Source organism: Tyto alba, unplaced genomic scaffold, assembly GCF_018691265.1.
Source record: "Tyto alba isolate M040663 unplaced genomic scaffold, T.alba_DEE_v4.0 Super-Scaffold_45, whole genome shotgun sequence".
Taxonomy (NCBI): Eukaryota; Metazoa; Chordata; class Aves; order Strigiformes; family Tytonidae; genus Tyto; species Tyto alba.
Genome location: NW_024881321.1, coordinates 30,998,399 through 31,015,981, shown reverse-complemented (window position 1 = coordinate 31,015,981; position 17,583 = coordinate 30,998,399). Strand labels below are relative to the sequence as shown.

The 17,583-nt window shown below is 39.9% G+C and overlaps 1 protein-coding gene across 1 annotated transcript in view; it reads right to left on the bottom strand.

The window, feature by feature from the left end:
* Window positions 1-17,583, bottom strand: part of ITGBL1 (integrin subunit beta like 1) — a 158,644-nt gene that overhangs the window by 5,118 nt on the left and 135,943 nt on the right. Inside the window, exons 9-10 of the mRNA XM_032997038.2 lie at window positions 6,265-6,411; window positions 1,174-1,287 (exon numbers count right to left, since the gene is read on the bottom strand). Coding sequence (XP_032852929.1) covers window positions 1,174-1,287; window positions 6,265-6,411 — 261 coding nt within the window. The remainder of the gene's footprint in view (window positions 1-1,173; window positions 1,288-6,264; window positions 6,412-17,583) is intronic.

Genomic DNA, 17,583 nt, shown 5'->3' with positions numbered 1-17,583 from the left:
GTACCTCCATGTACAAGAAAGAAAAAAAAAAATACTTTTCACTATTATGCTTGAAGAAAAAGACACGAAAAAAGTTACAAACAGAATAGCAATAAAAACATCACTTTGAACATTAAAAACTTTAAACCTCAGCTCTCAGAAGTGCTATACAAATATCTTAAACTCTCTATTAGATAAAAAAAAGTGTTGGTCCTATTTTGCAATGGCGAAACATTAAGTACTGAGACCCATATTTCCTTTTTATTTCCATATTTTTCATGACTCCTGGGTGCTCAGCTTGAGACATCTACAGCCTGGGTTTCCAATATGAGCTCCTCTTCTACTGACTTTATGAAGATAGGTGAATAGCTGCTGCAGCTGAAGATAAGGCTCCAGTTGCCTCTATACTGGCTAATAGGGTTAGCTGGAAGACACAATTTACTAGTGTCAGCCCTCCCACTCTCACTCTAATCTGTTTGCAGATTTCCTCCACATCTAATAATTGCTCAGCAAAGATTTTCTAAAATTAAGATTTGGATCAGGAAGCAGCCAGCGAGTTAATTTAGCAATTCCCATGTTGCTTCTTGTCACTAGATTTGTCATGAGGGTTTGCTGGCAGCCTGCCCATTTCTGTCTGCATCTGCCACCTGAACTCTCAGACAATGTTTAGGTGAAGCTGCTTTAATCACTAGCCATCACGCCATAAGAAAAAGTCAGGTATTTCAGCCTCCCACTGAGAATTGTCTGATTGCCAGGAAGCTCTGTTAGCCCACACAACTATGCCTCTCACCTACCAAAGATCATCAGGCAAGTGAATTTTGTCTATGACTTAAATGCATTATACACATAGAAAGTCCAGTAATAGAACAAAAGTTAAAGACATCTCATTATCACAGTGCTGACACTGTACGTCCTTTGCCAAAAAGCAGTAACTTGTAGTCTATTACAGTGAAAATTGTTGATGGATTTCATAGCTGGCTTACTTATTTAAATTCATACTCAGGCTTTCAACTGTTGTTTTGAAACCTCAAGTTGATTACCACGCTGCACAAAGAAACAATTATAGCAGGTTTGAATAACCAGCAAATGCACTTCCTCCATCAGTGGAGAAAGAAGAAGCTGGGCTTTGTCTAACATAATTCCCATCAACACAGTTTGTTTCTTAGAGCAATTAAGTGGTAGCCTGTACTGCACCTGTGCAAATGAGACCGTCGTGTTTGTCACAGTCTCTGTCATCACATTCACAGAAATCACCCGAAATGTACCATTCCTGTGGTGAGCAGATGCACTTTCCACAGTGGCAAGAACCTGAAATCACAAAAATTATTACTCACAGTCAAAGAACTCTGGCATTTTCAACTAGAAAATAACATCCCCAGACACACACGTGCACACATACACACGTGTGCATATGCACAAAATTGCTGCCTAAGAAGCTATTCCATAAAAGAAAATAATCAAGCTAAAAGCTTTTCGAAGATAAGGATTCTTTTGGGGTGAGCTAGAGTATGGTAGGATGTTACTACTAATGCTTTGATTGTGCTATTTCACTTAATCAGGACTCACATTTTGAAGCTTTCCTTTGGTTTCAGAGACCTACAATCAGGGCTACTCTTCCCAGTAGCTGCTCCTTTTTTTTTTTTTTTTTTTTTTTTTTTTTTGACTAGAAAAGCTCAAATTGTCCCTGGTCCACTGTTACTGAAGGCAATAAAATTGTACCCAGGAAGAAAATGGCCCTCCTCATCTAAAACCTTTAGGAATGAGTCCACAAAACACCAGAGGTGCTAAAGACTAACATTTAGACACCCAGAATCCTCATCACCACAAATGAAGCTGCTCCACCTCCCATAGAATTACTAAGTATTTGCTCTAGGTCAGGAAGAGCTTGTGCACATAACAGTGGTTCAGCATTTTGTTCATTCCTGCAGAGTACCCCAATACCCCTCGCTGGGATTAGCTGCTCTCCTCCTCCTAACGGATGCCAGGTCCCACCCCCACAGGCAGAGGGACTTCATCGTGACATTGGGGTGATGCCATAACCCACTGAGCATCAGAAACCTCCCTTTAAGGGAATACTCAGAGACATCCCTACCTTCAGGAGAAGCTTCATGGCTCTGAATCCTGGAAAGGGAGAGTTGCCCCCAGGTTATCATGTGTCAGGAAGCCTGTAGCCTGAGAAGGGTGTGAGAGAGGCTTTTCTGCAACTAGAAATGCCACTGGGAGATGGCAATCCCTCCTGGCTGATTCCAAGACCTGACTGAAGAGAGGTGGCTTTTACAGAGCCCCTCCTCAGCTGCCTGAGCCTGTATAGAGTTCAGACACTTAAATGCAAAGGTGGGACACTTAGTAACTGCTGAGCAAAAATCCTTTCTGTGGACCTAGCCTTAAGAACGGGTTACAGCACAAATTAACACAAAAATCTCAACCCAAATAAATGGTAAGAATACAGACATAGTTTTCAATTATAGGAGGCATGGTTTAAGGAAAAAAAAAAAAAAAAGGTCACTGAAGAAGCTGTCAATCTTAAGCAGAACATGTTTATAAATTAGTTAGATGCTGTTGAAAATCCCACCCTCTTGCAATATTTCCAGAATTATTCCAGTACAAAGTCACAAATGCGTTTAATGCAATATTAAAGAAAAATAAATAGAAGAAGGCTTGGTTATGTCAGAGTATAACCTAAAGAGAATTCATGGGTTACTTAACAAGGCCTGAGCCAAAGTGTATAAAATTATGCTCTTCCATCCTTATATTTCTTTCAGTGACCTCCGAATAAAATCCATAGTAAAAATCCAAATACATGATTTTGAAATAATTATCTGTCGATACCAACCAATTTTCCATAGGCTTTTCCCAAAAATACTAAAGTGTCTCTGATCACTGAAACTTAATTCTTTGAAACTTCAGAACATCCTCAGCAGAGTAGCTAATTCTTTTAATTAAAAATGTAAGTAATTTAGTGCTTATTGTAAGTTGACAAAAACTAACTCATTGCCTAATTTTAGAGAAACGCTGTTTTAACTTGTAACATATGGAATATGTGAATATATACAGGAAGAGCTAGTGATTGGAACATTTGGGGATGGGAGTATTTGGTTAAGCATCTCCTTTTTCCATGAGTTCTGAGTATCGCATACTGAGCCATGGGCACAGAAAATACTGACATTCCCTACAAAGATAAAAAATGCCACTGTATGAAGCGGCGATGGAGAATAACATACATATTGTATGGTTGCTGTGTAAGAGATGCATGAAGACATACTTGAGGGTAATATAAATCAAATGTCTCTGTTTATACAAACTACAAGGTACTGACAGCTGAAAATAATGATGAATAGTATGAGAATTTTAGTGAAATTAAAGCAGTTAATAAGAGCATGACATTGTAGGAAATCTGAAGTGATGCTGCATCAGCAAGCACTGATGCTGCTACTTACGGATGCCCACGATGTTTAAAACTATTTTGCAGAAAATACAGCAAATTTAACACCAAGTCAACAAAGGAAGATCAGGCTCCATAATGTAAAATCTGTTAGGGAGAATGAATGTATCAAGTCTTTTGCCTGAACAGAACATGCTGCTCTGGGAGGCTCCTCAGTTTAATTAAAAGGAGCCTAATGAGTTTCAGGGTGTTCCCTGGGATGCGGGCCAGATCCTCTCGGATGGGATTTGGCTCACTACCTAGCCCTAGTCCTGCACTGTTACAGTAACCATCTGCAGCCCTACATTTACTGCCAGGGAGGCAGCAGCGTGGTGGGTGTTGCTGTTTTCCTTGGGAAGAGCTTTTACTACAGGTGGCATAGTCAGCCAGCCAAGATTTTGAAAACAGCCTAGTAATGTGGATGTCCAACTTTGCTTATATTAACAGAGTGTAATTTTCTGAAAGTATTCAGCAGTTCTCTGCTGAAAACCAGGACTCCTTAGAATCTGTTAAATCCAACATACAGAAACTCAAGCTCCCTCAATCCATTATAGCTCTTGCATATCTTGGCTAGGTTTGCACCAAAGATGGAACAAACACCATTACTGCACAGGTTTAAAATACCATTTTACTTGACCAGTAATGGTTACTTATTGCTCAGTGTAATGAAACAGAAAGAACAGTTGGTCATTTTGGCCTCTGGATAGTGCCAGTCACAGTAGCTATGAACAACATTTTAAAGTATGGATACCCAGTAAGACATGATTTCCAGACACGTATTTAAGCATCAACGACAGATTTGCCTGAAGAAAATGCAAACAAAGAAGCAAAGCTAAGCATAGAAACAAAAGTTACAAGTAATTTGACTGAGCGTGATCCCCAACCTGCTCAAAAAAGAGTCAGGAGATAGTAGCCTCTTTGGATGTTCAATGGCCACACAATTCTGGAAGTTATCTTACATATTTCTCTGCTGAGACAAGCACTTACATATGACCAGCTGTTCACCCAATAAGGCTGCTATAGTATCTAATTCAACACAACTTTATTATATTGACTGTCCTCAAGGCAACCTTCAACACATTGGAAGCTTACATGTGCTTGGAGGCTAAAGAAGATTAAAAAAACATCTCACCAGCACTGCTGAATATGGATTTAGATTCAGGTTTGTGATTCCCATAGAAAATAAATGCTGTTCAACAGTGCACTGCCACATTAGAAAATCTGGGCCTTCAGAGCCCCCGTTCATGCAGCCAGGTTTAAAAGCACTACCTGCCTGAAGCTGGTTACAACCTAGAGCAACTGTAAGGCTGCTCCAGCCTACACCACTGACCAGATCCCAAACCACCCCCTGGGCAGTGTAACCAACAGATGGAAAAAAATTCCTCAATGTCTCTGCAAATTCCTGCCAGATTGTCTGCTCCCAAAGCCTCAAAGTAAATTGTTGCTTTGATATATGTGCTCAAAGCTGATAGTTCTCAGAGTAAGACTCACAGGCTGGAATAGATAGCTCTGAGCCATTCTTACAAAAAGGCAGCAAATAATACAAATATTTTAAAATTCAACATAACTTTTCATGTTTATATTTATTTAGAATCTTATATAGTGCATGTGGATTGATTTTAAGCATATTTCCTCACCTTCACAGTTTATATAAAAAATCACAGGGAGACCAAGACTAAGAGAAGAAAATTTAACTTCTGCAGTAAAAGAGTAACTCCATTTCTCCAGTAACTCAGCATCCTCTTACACATACACTAATTTAAAGAGAGCCACATCTTCTGGAAACAATTGAGAAACAGTGCCACTTCCTCATTTTCTATGACATTGTGATAGCTTGGGAGGGCGGTGGTGGAGGGTGGGAAACAAAATAAAATGGTTCAGTGGGGGAGAATTCTGATAAGTGCTAATACAGATGGAAGAAGGCCAGGCTGGAAACTCCATTTAAATTTCCTTTGCACTGAAATGAAAGTTACCACAGGGACAGCTGGAAATTTGCCTGATGTAGAAGGCTCCTAACTGTTTTTCCAGCTCACAGGTTTCTTCCCTGTCTCTGAAAGGCATATAGGAACAGAGGCAATGGCACGTCCAGTCTGGAGTGAGTGCATTCTAGCCTCCAGTCAGAAATTTGTCTATTCTCTTTCAGACATCTTAGATACAAAAATAAGCAGTTTGCAGTAATGGGGGAGCTAAAAAGCCCTCTTTCCAGTAATGCCATTTCCTAGCCTGAAAGACTGCAAGGTAAGAACCTCAGAGAACAATTTCAGAAAATTATCAAGATTCCTCCCTGTGGCAATTTTTTTATAGCTGGACTGAAGATGATGCAACCACCTGAATAAAAATTAGTCAATGAGAGAGTTTGCGGGATTCTGTTGTGGGAGCTGCAGACGTCTCCCTTTCCTGTGCTGCTGTGTTGGGGAGGGGAGTGATTAAGTTTACCAAATGTTCCTGTTAAACACTCTCCTCCACTTACTGTTGCCTGAGATACTACATTTGCCAACTTGCTCACTGCAGTGTTAGTGCAGGTAGTGCCCCTCAAACTGGATAGGGCACTAACGGTTAGTTTATAAGGTACAGCTGTTCAATGCAGACCCTCTGATAAAGGGTCTGCATGCAGGAAATTATATGCTATTAACAAATTTCATAGGAGAGTAACGCTGCTAAACATGTACGGCTGTGGTGGGTGTTTGACAAAATGGATGTAAGTGCATTACAGAGCCAAATATAACATCCTTTTAATAATAGGTGCCTCTGAAAGAAAGGGTTACTAAACAACAACCCTCTGCCATGCACATTAGTCTTCCAGAACATGATCGTTTTCCTCTGGCAGAGCACTGACACGGGGTAGCTCAGCTGCCAGTTCTTACCCTTCCCTGAGCATAATATGCCATCCGCTGACTCGCAGAGACTTCTGCTCTCCTCCTCCGTCATGTTGCACTTCCTTGAATGCTGGCACAACTTTCCAAACCACCCGTCCTGGCAAATGCATCGGCCGCACGAGCAGATACCATGACCTGTAACGATGCCAAGGTTGGTTATGAGCAAAACAAGCAGAAATCAGTGACTGCAGTCACAGCTGAGATCATCTTCAGACCTCTGCAGTGTGAAGTCCATGCTATGGGATAGACAGCCAGATAGATGGACAGCACAGCTTCCCAGCAGGGTGGCCTTCTTCAGTTCTGTCATTCCTGTGTTAAAGAGGGTGCCCTAGTGATGGGCAGAAAAGCACAGGCATGGCTCCCAACATCCAAAAAGCTTGCTCAGCACCAGATCGACTTTATGGGATGTTCCCTAATCCACAGTGTACTGAGGAGAGCCACAACCCCTTTCCTCCCATGTCTTTAATCCTGCAGCCCCGTGCTAAAGTCTCACCTCCATATCCCATACTATCACCTGAAGAGGCAGGCCCCAGTCCAGAGCTGAGAGGAGCACAAGCACAGCAGAACAGACAAGGGAAATAAAAGCTGCAATCTCCTCCAGCAGCCTGATACTGCTGGTTATCTGCTTCAGGGCATGGAGCTGCTGACATGCAAAGCCTGGACTCAACATATTCTGCAATTACTACAGATTAACTGATACAGTACAGGATGAAGATAATTCCTCTAGGGTGTCATGCAATTGTTAAAATTGGTTGTGCATACACCTAACTGGGAACCTGCAAAGAGTTCCTCTCATCACCTCAACAACATCCTGTCACCTGCATCTCTTTGCCAGTTATAGCTATCCCAGCTCAGCAGTTTAAAAGGTTTGTCACTTTCACTCCTGATACTGTAGTGAAATACTGAGGGAGGAGCAGGAAGGAGGAATAGACCAGAGCATTCTCCAGAGCACACGCTTTTATGATCCCAAGGCAAGACTTTGAAGAAGAATGGGCAGGCTACCATGGTGGGCTCTCTCCACAGGGACACATAGATTTCAATTCCCAGATCAAGAGAAGAGGCCTGAATGAGAGGGAAGAGGGACAGGCAGAAGAAGAAAACAGTAGCAAGGACATAGCTATCAAAAGATGATTAATAATAAGGGAGAAAAATAGGGGGAAATGAAAGGACAGAAAGAAAAGAGGAATGAGAAATAACATAAAAGAGAGGGCAAATAGAGAGGAATACACTTTGAAAAGTTAGGGAAAGAAGGCCAGGGAATGACAAGTGAAGGAAAGGTCAAAGAAACCCCAGAACATGGGTCAATGACAGAACCTAGAAGCTATAACTGATGTTTAAAAAAATGAGAAAAAAAAAATATGAAATAGAATTTGTGATAATTATTTGTACAAAGATTAATGAAAAAAGAAAATATGCTGAATAGTAAACTGAGTGGAAAATCAGACCAGGAAGAAGAGAAAAGTGATAACAAATGTAGACAAGATTACAAAACTGGAAAATAGAAAAAAGAAGAAATATCTCCCAGACAGAATTTCACTTTTCAACCTCGAATAATATTTCTGCAGCATAGAAGATCATTCATTAGCTAATCCGTTTACTGGGCTTAAAAGAAGGAAATTATACGTACCAGTGACTTTTGTCCTATCCTACCTGCTATGTAGGGCAAGGGAGTGGAAATGAGGGGACTGAGATAATTTGGGAGCATGGGCTGGGAAGAAGGGCACAAGCAGTAGTAGTTTTTTATAGCAAACCTGGTAGGTTGTTATAAATGGAATTCTTTAATGTTTTACTGATGGCCAAATACTTTACTAATTTAAATTAAAAACCACTGGAAGCTCCAAAGTCTTGGAGCTGCCATTTACAGTGATGTAAGAGTTCAGAGTAATTTTTGTACCCCAGACTGTGTATTGATCTTTGGTTTTTTTGTCTTGTTACCTGCAGAACTTTAAATGCTCAGTAACAGTGACACAGTCTTATTATGACACTATTCCTACCCACTTCTGTGAGTGACATTCAAGAATTACAAATTCACATACATGCATTTAACATATATCAAATATTACAAATTGATAGCTAGCAACAATAGAAGCTTGATGCTACCTTAGCTTCTGTGTTAGGCTGGGAAACAAGAACAACTATACCACAGATGTCCTGGGTTGAGTGAGCGGTGGAGTTTTTTCGGCAGCAGGGGAGGGGGCTATCGGGGTGGCCCCCTGTGAGAAGCTTCTCAAAGTTCCCCCAGATCCAAGTCAGCTCCACCTCTGTTTGGAAACTGAGCCAATCAGCTGCGCCTCTGTGATAATGTATTTAAGAAGGGACGTGGTGATGTGCAGGGGGACTGGTGAGGAGGAGTTGCTGCACAACTGCATGAACACCAAGGTCAGTGGAGGAACGGAGGGGGGAGGTGTGCCGGAGCAGAGACCCCCCTGTATCCTGTGGTGAGACGGCAGGGTGGCCCCCTCCTGCCACCCATGAAGATCTACGGTGGAACAGACATTGATTCATGGCCTGTGGCTTCCGCCTGGTGATCAAGGTGCTGGACCCAAAGAAGGCCGGGGTCTTGTGGGAAAAGGTAGCCCCACTACTGTAATTCAGCGCTGGGAGGATTGCAACATGCGGGGGAATCCCACGCTGGAGCAGCTCGGGAAGGGCTGCAGCCATGGGAGGGACTCCAGTTAGGGAAAGTTAGTGACCCACGATGGAGCAGTGTGGGGAACGCTGTGGCCAGTGGGAGGGACTCACATCGGAGAAAGTTTGTGGAGGACTGTCTCCTGTGAGAGGGGGACCACGATGGAGCAGGGGAAACAAGTTCCAGAAGCTCCCCCCACTGAAGATGGAATAAGCGGCAGCACTGACTGCACCCCCCATTCCCTGACCCTGCGCCACTGGGAGAGGAGGTAGAGATATCGGGAGCAGAACTAAGCCCGGGAAGAAGGGGGGAGTAGGGGGAAGGTGTTCTCAAGATCTGGCAATGCTTCTCACTGTCCTACTCTGTTACGTGTTGTTAGTGTCTGTAATAAATGTATGTTTTTCTTTTCTTCCCCTAACGAGTCTGCCTTTTGCTTGTGACCATAAAGGGGGATTTTTTCCCCATCCCAGCCCTATCTCGAACCCCAAGCCTAGCTCTCTGTCCCTTCTTATTGCTGGAAGAGAAGGGAGAGAGAGTGGCTGTGTGGTGGTTGGCTGCCGACCAGGCTCAAACCACGACAATAAACCAAAAAACAAGATGTAGAAAACAAGCATATGTACTTTCCTATATGCACCTTCCAGATAGATGGCATGCAGTTGTCTACATTAACTTACTATAGCTAAGCTTCTGTCAGAGCATTTTTACCTGCCTTATTTATTTGTAATTAGTAACATATAGATTAGATTTGAGAATAGCTGAACCACTGAAGAGGACAATATACAACTGGATGTCAGTGTTGGAAAATTATTTGTGGAGATACAAATACTTTTACTCATTTTAGCAGTGAGTAGTAAGAAATCCATGAGAAAATAATTTTGTATGTTTTTTCTTGTATAGTTATGATTTACAGAATGCAGATTGATCGTGTCTGTGAAGCCTTTACACAAGTCAAATAAAAAGGTAATGAATAATCTATACATTTACAGCAAACAGAGTTTACAGTTTACCACATGAAATTTTGACATGCATTTTTCTGAGAAGACCCTTCCTCTCTTCATTTATGACATATAAATCTACAAAACATAAAGGACTCTTCTTTCTCAAGTAATACATTTTACTGAAATAATATTTACTCCTAGCTGACACCAGAATGGGCAGCTGCAGCTCTTTGGATGCCTCATCCATCAGGGTGGCGAGTATGCAAGGGCTTAGCCCAGTGCTTGCTAACTCCTAGCTATCATCTGTCTGTGCTAGCCTGTGAAAAACTGCTTTACATGGTTTTGTTGTGAATATCCTCCTTGAAGAGGCTCTTTGCATTTGTCTGAAGATGTCCAAACCAGCTGACCAAAAGGAAGGGCCAAAACATTATTAGCCACAGCTTTCAGTTGAATGTAAAATTCAAATTACATTCAAAGTGTCCCAGTTTCATTCCAATGAATTCCAGACTCTCAAAATTATGAGCAAAAGCAGAAACAAAAAGCTGCTGCTCTTGCGCATAGGTCCTTTTAGATCAGAATGTAATTCGCTCCATAGAGGAGAATAAAATTCAAGAATACAGCAATCATAGAGCAAAGGGGAAAAGAAAAATCTCTATTTGAAGTCCAGCCCAACTGAATTGGCTAACATGATGAAATACTGATTTAACTATTCAGATTAAGCAGAAAGTGTTGGTCTATCATCAGTTCAGATTTAACATAAAATACTTAAAATCACAAACAAATTGCATATTGCAACGGCTCTGAGACTATAGGTCTTAATTCATAAAAAATCTGTGTTAATGAACATTTAAATATGTAACAGAATGTTTTAAACATTAACCTCCAATCAAGAAGAAAGACTGATGGGGGAGAGGTAAAGGAGAGAAAAAAATGATGTTAAAGAGACTGTCACTTTGTTTAGAATTATCAATAAAGCCAATAAGAATTATCAATAAAGCCACAAGATTTAAATGCAAATTATGAATTCAGCAACAAAGCAAGCTGTGACAGATTACTAGCAGAGGTCTGTTATAACCCAAATCAAACCAAATCAAACCAGACGTCAGGATGAATTATTTCTTACCATGCCTGGAAATAAAACTGTGTGGTTGTGGGAAAATTCAGTTTAGGATTACTCATGCAACTGTTGTTGGAGTTCCCAAAAAACCTGCCTGATAATTTTCTAATACAGAAGGCACCACTACTCATTGCAGAGGAAGCTGGTTCTTATCTATAGACTAACTGATTATAACCAGATGATCTTCACAAAGGGCAAACTGAGGCCAGCCCCAAACAAAATTTGGCACTTCAGGAGAACAGGTTTCTCAAACTAGTATAATATAACAAATATATAATAAAGTCATTATTAACTAAAAATGGAGGAAAAAAATCTTCAGCTATAAAAATACGAATTTGACTGTCATGTATGGAGGATTTATGTGATAAATCAACAACGTTGTTTCCACAGTAGGAGAGAAGTCCACCCAGCTCTAATGGTGAGAAGATACTATGAGTTAGGAATGAGAAGGCTGTACAGCCAAAGAGAGGTGAATGAAACAGATAGAAACCAACATAAATGAGGAATTTTGTTGTTAATAAAATGGATATAATCAGGAAGAAAACCCCAACAACCCAAAAATCTATAACTGGATGAAAAATAAATTTTAAAAGTGTAGTAGGAATATGAATAATCTCAGCATAATGCAGGATCCCTGATTTAGAACAATACAGTAAATGAAACAAATATTTCTCTCTGTGTTTAAATAGAAACAGGATTTTATGGGTTTTTATTACAAGACTATGATAAAGCACTTTCCATTATATATTAAGATAAGAGAATATTAACATCTATCTGCAGGAAATATTTCTAAGTGAGCAGGCTTCATTAACCTGCCCAAATATGCTAAAAGAGTTGGTAAAAACATTACTGGATCACTGAATTTTATTTTTATTGAATACCAGGAGAATGCCATAAGACTGGAACAGTTTTGACAAGTGCAGTTAGAGAAACTTAATATAAATGCTAAGCAAAATAGTGATTTTCTATTATATTTCCATAATAGGTCACTTAGTATTGTCCAAGTCTAATAAAGGTGGACACTGTGGCTCCAGTTTGAGCAACACAACAGGCAGGCAGTTCAGTAAAGCCTTCAAGTGAAACACTGCAGTGAAATGGGATAATGCCATCCTCATATGCATATAACAAGAGAAAGCAAGTAGGAACAGAAATGTGAAGGAACACTTAGAGCATTGATGAGATGGACATTAAAGTCCTGCAAGTCACTGTGATATCCATGTTTGAAGAGATCTTAAAAAACTTGGAAGAGTCCCAAAAAGTTCCAAAGAAAGAATTCAAAGGGCAGAGAAAATGGCTCGTTGAAAGAACTTCAAAGATCTGTATCTGTTTAGTCTATTGAAAAGAAGAAAAAAAAAAAAAAAAAGGAAAAAAAGCTAAGAAGTGTTTTACCAGGATCTGAACTACCTTCTTTGAAGGTACTAGAATAGGGATTCTCAAACTACCAGAGAAAGACAAAGCAAGAACCAGAGAGAAATGCTGATAGTGACAAATTCATTTGAGAAATGAAACAGCATTTCAAACAAAGATGATGACTATTGGAATAAACATTCAAGTGATGTTGGCAGGGGCTGTACATGTCTTAGAATCTTCAGACCATGGTCTTCTCAGAGATAGGCCTTAGTTGCACACCGCACACAGATATCAACAGAGGAGAATCACATAGTATAGGGGCTATTTATAGCCTAGTATACAAGGTTCAACATATAAGCCCCTTTTGGATTTGCAAATTAATACCTATTAGTCAACTTAAACACTGATGCATTAACAATTCTTTTACTGCTCATTTCAACTGAGATTTAATTAAAAAGCTTTTTACAAACCTAAATCCTATTTTATGCCATCTGCAAACCTAAACAAACTATGTTCTCTGTGTTTCTAAGTAGTTTCAACTTTTCATACACCTGCACAGATGTCTGGGTGACCAGAATAGAAATCTGTAGTGCATTTAAAAGAAAATTTAGAAAAGTAAAATTAGCTAAGTAAACCCAAATTAATTTAATACAGGATATACCATGCACATCAATAGCTATACTGGCTATATTAGTCACTCTTGTATCTGATTCAATACCTACTGATCCTTTTGAGTTTATCTGATGCTGCCCCTGGATATGCCTCAGAGCTAGAATGAAGTAAAGTGCAGTGACACAGGCACTGAATCTTTAACTCTCTACTTAGTTCTATTAAAATAAAACCCTAAATCATACTAGCTTTATGCCAGGTATACTCTGACTTCTCCATTACCCAATACAGTAATTTTCACTTTTTTTAGCACCATTTTTAACCAATAAGCATGCATTTGAAATTTTTTCTCCAGGATAATGAATTGCATTTTTCAATAGCAAATACTGTATTAAAAATTCTAGTGAATTCTGTAACATTTTTATATATTTCAGATTCATTCGTCAAAAGAACATGGTCCCTCCTCTAGAGACTTTTCAATAGAAAATACAAAATATCTATTGGGTAAGAAATAAACTATTGTTTTAAGATAACAGGAACCACAGAGAAATTAGCAGTTCAATTCAGATGCCTAGTGTCATTTGCCATACCCTAAGATATCAAGGACATCCTCATGATGGTGGCAGCTATGCAGGCATCCCTGTGTCCTTGTGGGTCCAAGCTGGGGTCAGTCAAGAGTAGCCTTGGGCATCAGAAATCATACAAGGTGCCTAAATTGAGGCAACTGAAGGCTTTGAAATTATGTCCCATGAAGTCTGAAAAGCCATGATAAAGACAGGATTTGCATTCCTATTTCTGAATTTTCAGACCAGTCAGTGCCAAAAGTTGTCTTTCAGCTGAGAGATAGGCTGGTATTTTTCTGTCTTAATTTGCATTTTAGGTATATTAGAGAGTTCCATAAATGTCCTATATACTTCTGTTTCTGTGAAGCAACATTAGTGCAAGAAATGAGGAAACTGTCTGACAGCAACTGCACCATAATATTAATACTTAGCTTTGCTTAATGAAGCATATCATTAATCATAATACTCTCATTTTTATGGTTATGGTCTTATTGGTCCTCATAAGAACATCCTATCTGAAAATATCTTGTTTCTGCTTCACTGAACAGATGACAAAAATAAATGTCATTAATGATTTCTGCAGTATGGACCTAGATCTTTCATAAAAAAGAATTCACACTTTCTGTTGTATATCTTTATCATGCGATAACTCATAGTTATATTCCAAAAAAAAGACAGAAAGGCGGTACATCCTCTGAATCAAATTACTTTGGCTGGATAGTAATGAAAATTTTATATTCAAAGGAGCATGGCAATTAAGGGCAAGTTATACCAGCCTTTTGAGAGGGAGTACTTCCACTGCACATCCTGGTGATGACTATGCAATCCTAGAATCTTTCATGAATTGTAAGAATGTGATGTGGAAGCTTCTGTCTCTGTTTTAAAACTTTAAAACATTGGAACGATGGGAAATGTGGCTCAAGGTATATGTATGCCTTATAAACCACAGCTTTTCCCTTGTTCACTGCCAATACATAGAGACTTATATTGGAAATCTTAGGACTGGTGTGAATGACGTATTGAATGGAAATATGTGGGTAAGCACCAGAAGAAACACCAGAATGAGGTTCAGAACATGACCTGTATTGATAACCAACAACACATTCACAGCAGTTAAACTGAGGGAAGTATTATTTTGTCAAAATCAGAAGGTCTGCTCTGTCATAAAACAATTGTATGGTGACTTTCTTGATGACATGTCATCAAGATTCTGTGCTCAGCAACAAAGGATGTCAACACAGACACAGTGCATAACTTGTGCCACTCCTTTCCTTGTGAACCCAACAAGAACAGCATTGTCTTAATGTTAAAAATGAGGAAGAACAGAAAACAGGCACCAGACTTGCTTGAAACTTATATAGATGAAATTAAGCAAAATCATGAGGGAAAGGGATCATCCTGATTGTTGAGTCCTAAATGATATAAAAAAATGTGTCTAAAAACCAACTTCCTGTTGTCAGCCAAGACAAAACAAAAAGACCTACTGAGAACTTGATGGGCAGTATCTATTGTCCATCTTCTGTTACTCACAAGTGATCCTGACCAAACTAATTAACTACAGATGCTTTGATCCTTGTATATGGGTGTGAGAATGCAAGTAATTGAAATCCATGAGAGAATGTGTCTGTGGTGAAAATTAATTTACTTGGGGATTTTATTAAAAAAATATATTAACTTCCCCTCCAATAAAGTCTCATGTAGAGTTTTTGCTGCACTGGTTTCCTACAGTTAGGAAAGAGGTGTGAAGGCAGACCAGAGTAAAAAGGGAAATATTAATTACCTCAGCATTTCCTCCAAGAATAGATCGGTTCATCCAGATTTTCCAAGCCCTTATACTACAACCAGAATTTTGAACTAATGAGAACTAATGCCTTTTACAAAAGGGTATTGGTGTAAACAATCAAAAAAGATAGCTGTATTTGCTCTTTGATGTGACATGACATTACACAGCTGAATTCCCTAAAGTGTTAGGATTATATTTTGATGTGCTATGACAAAAACAAATAGTTAAAAAGTCATCTGGGTGAATTTACTCACTTGAAAATAAACAAAATTGACTTCTCAAAGTATACTGTTGTCACCAGTTAAAGAACTGGTGTACTGAGATGACCAGGGCGTAGCTGCTTCTTAGTGTTGAAGACAATGCAAAAGTCCACGAGCAAATAGTAAAAGGTCTCATCAAAGCTGATTGGTGTTTCGCTATATGAAGCACAGACTGAAATACTGACATAAAACAAAATGAGAACATCCCTAGAAATATGCAAGGGTCTTGCTCTGAGTTACCTGTTATGAGTTTCAACCTGTTAGTGGCCCCAGTGAAGAACTTGTATGGAGCTTTGATTAATTTTTTACTATTTTTGTTGAGTTTGTTTTTATAGTAGAGTTTTTAAGCAGCATAATCCTGCACCAACCAGTAGCAGGCAGAGGACCCAAATGGGCTGCTCTTTTATTCCTTCAATGGTTGCTACTTTGCTGTGACAAAAACTCACAGCTAGGCCAATAATGGTCTGGAGAATAAATCAAAATGAATGGAGTTAAGAGCATTATCAAATCAATTTCAAATTGTACTTTACTGTTGTTCTGAATTCTTGTTGCCTGCTTGCCCTCAGTCCTGAAAAAAAGAACAGAACATAATGGACAACAGTCAGCTCCATGAGGTGGAGCAGCCAATGATGACATCACTGAAAAACACAACTGGACACAGTAGGGGGAACAAATAACACTTGAAAGCTCAGGACACATCTGCAGCTAGCAGCAAAGCCATAACCCCAGAGGACAGAGAGAAGTATCTCTCACCAGGGTACAGGGTAAGTAAATATCAAGCCCGATGTACATCAGTGACATAGCTATGCCAAGAAAGAACTTGTGCTAGCAAACCTGTGATTCTCCAGCCACATCTGTGCACCAAGAACACTTAACTTGCTTGCATATGAAAGACTCAAAGAACCAGGTAAAGCCAAAGAAAACATGATGTTAAATGTTGCTGTGGATCAACACTGCAATACACCTGGTTAAATCTTACATCATTGAAAAAAGCAGAACTGTAGGGAATGGGCCTTTAGGTAGAACATACTTGTCTCAAAAAGGGTGCATGAAACACCTCCTCCAGTTATAGCTTATTAAGTCTTTATGCAGAGGCACAGACAAAGGAAAAGGAACACAAAGGAAAGCTCTGGCAAACAGGTAGAGGGAGGTGGGTCTCCTCCTCTACTCCACTCTCATGAGACTCAACCTAGAGTACTGCACGCAGTTCTGGGATCCCCAGTACAAGACAGACATGGACTTGATAGAGTGAGTCCAGAGGAGGGCCACAGAAATGGTCAGAGGGCTGGAACACCTCTCCTATGAAGAAAGGCTGAGAGAGTTGGGGTTGTTCAGCCTGAAGAAGAGAAGGCTCTGGAGAGACCTTATTGCAGCCTTTCAGTATTATAAAGGGGACTTATAAGAAAGGTAGAGAGACACTTTTTACCAAGGCCTATACTGTCAGAAAAAGGGACAATGGTTTTAAACTGAAAGAGGGTAAGTTTAGCTTGGACATAAGGAAGATATTTTTTATGATGAGGACGGTGAGACCCTGGCACAGGTTGCCCAGAGAAGCTGTGGCTGCCCCCTCCCTGGAAGGGTTCAAGGCCGGGTTGGATGGGTCTTGGAGCAACCTGGTCTGGTGGAAGGTGTCCCTGCCCATGGCAGAGGGGTTGGAACTAGGTGATCTCTAAGGTCCTTTTCAACCCAAACCATTCTATGATTCTATGAATCCATTTCTAGTATAGAGTGCTGTGGAATCTATGCCAAGTCCTCCTGAAACCTCTGTCTTTGTGGAGATGTAATGTCTCTATTCCTGGTACTGCAGTGATAGACAGCTGAATTTTTAAGTGAATGACTCACTATGATCATGCAGAAACATGGTAATAGGGTCTCACTCAGTTGTACCCTAATTTATCATATCTTTCGCCTCATGTCTTTCTACTGTCACATGGACAGCTGGTCTGGAAAGCAAGCTATTAATCAATCTCTGCTGCTCAGAGGAGGCCAGTAACAATTCTTACTCAAATCATTTAAGTTGTCATTCACATTTCTCATTTCAGCATGTATTTAATCTGA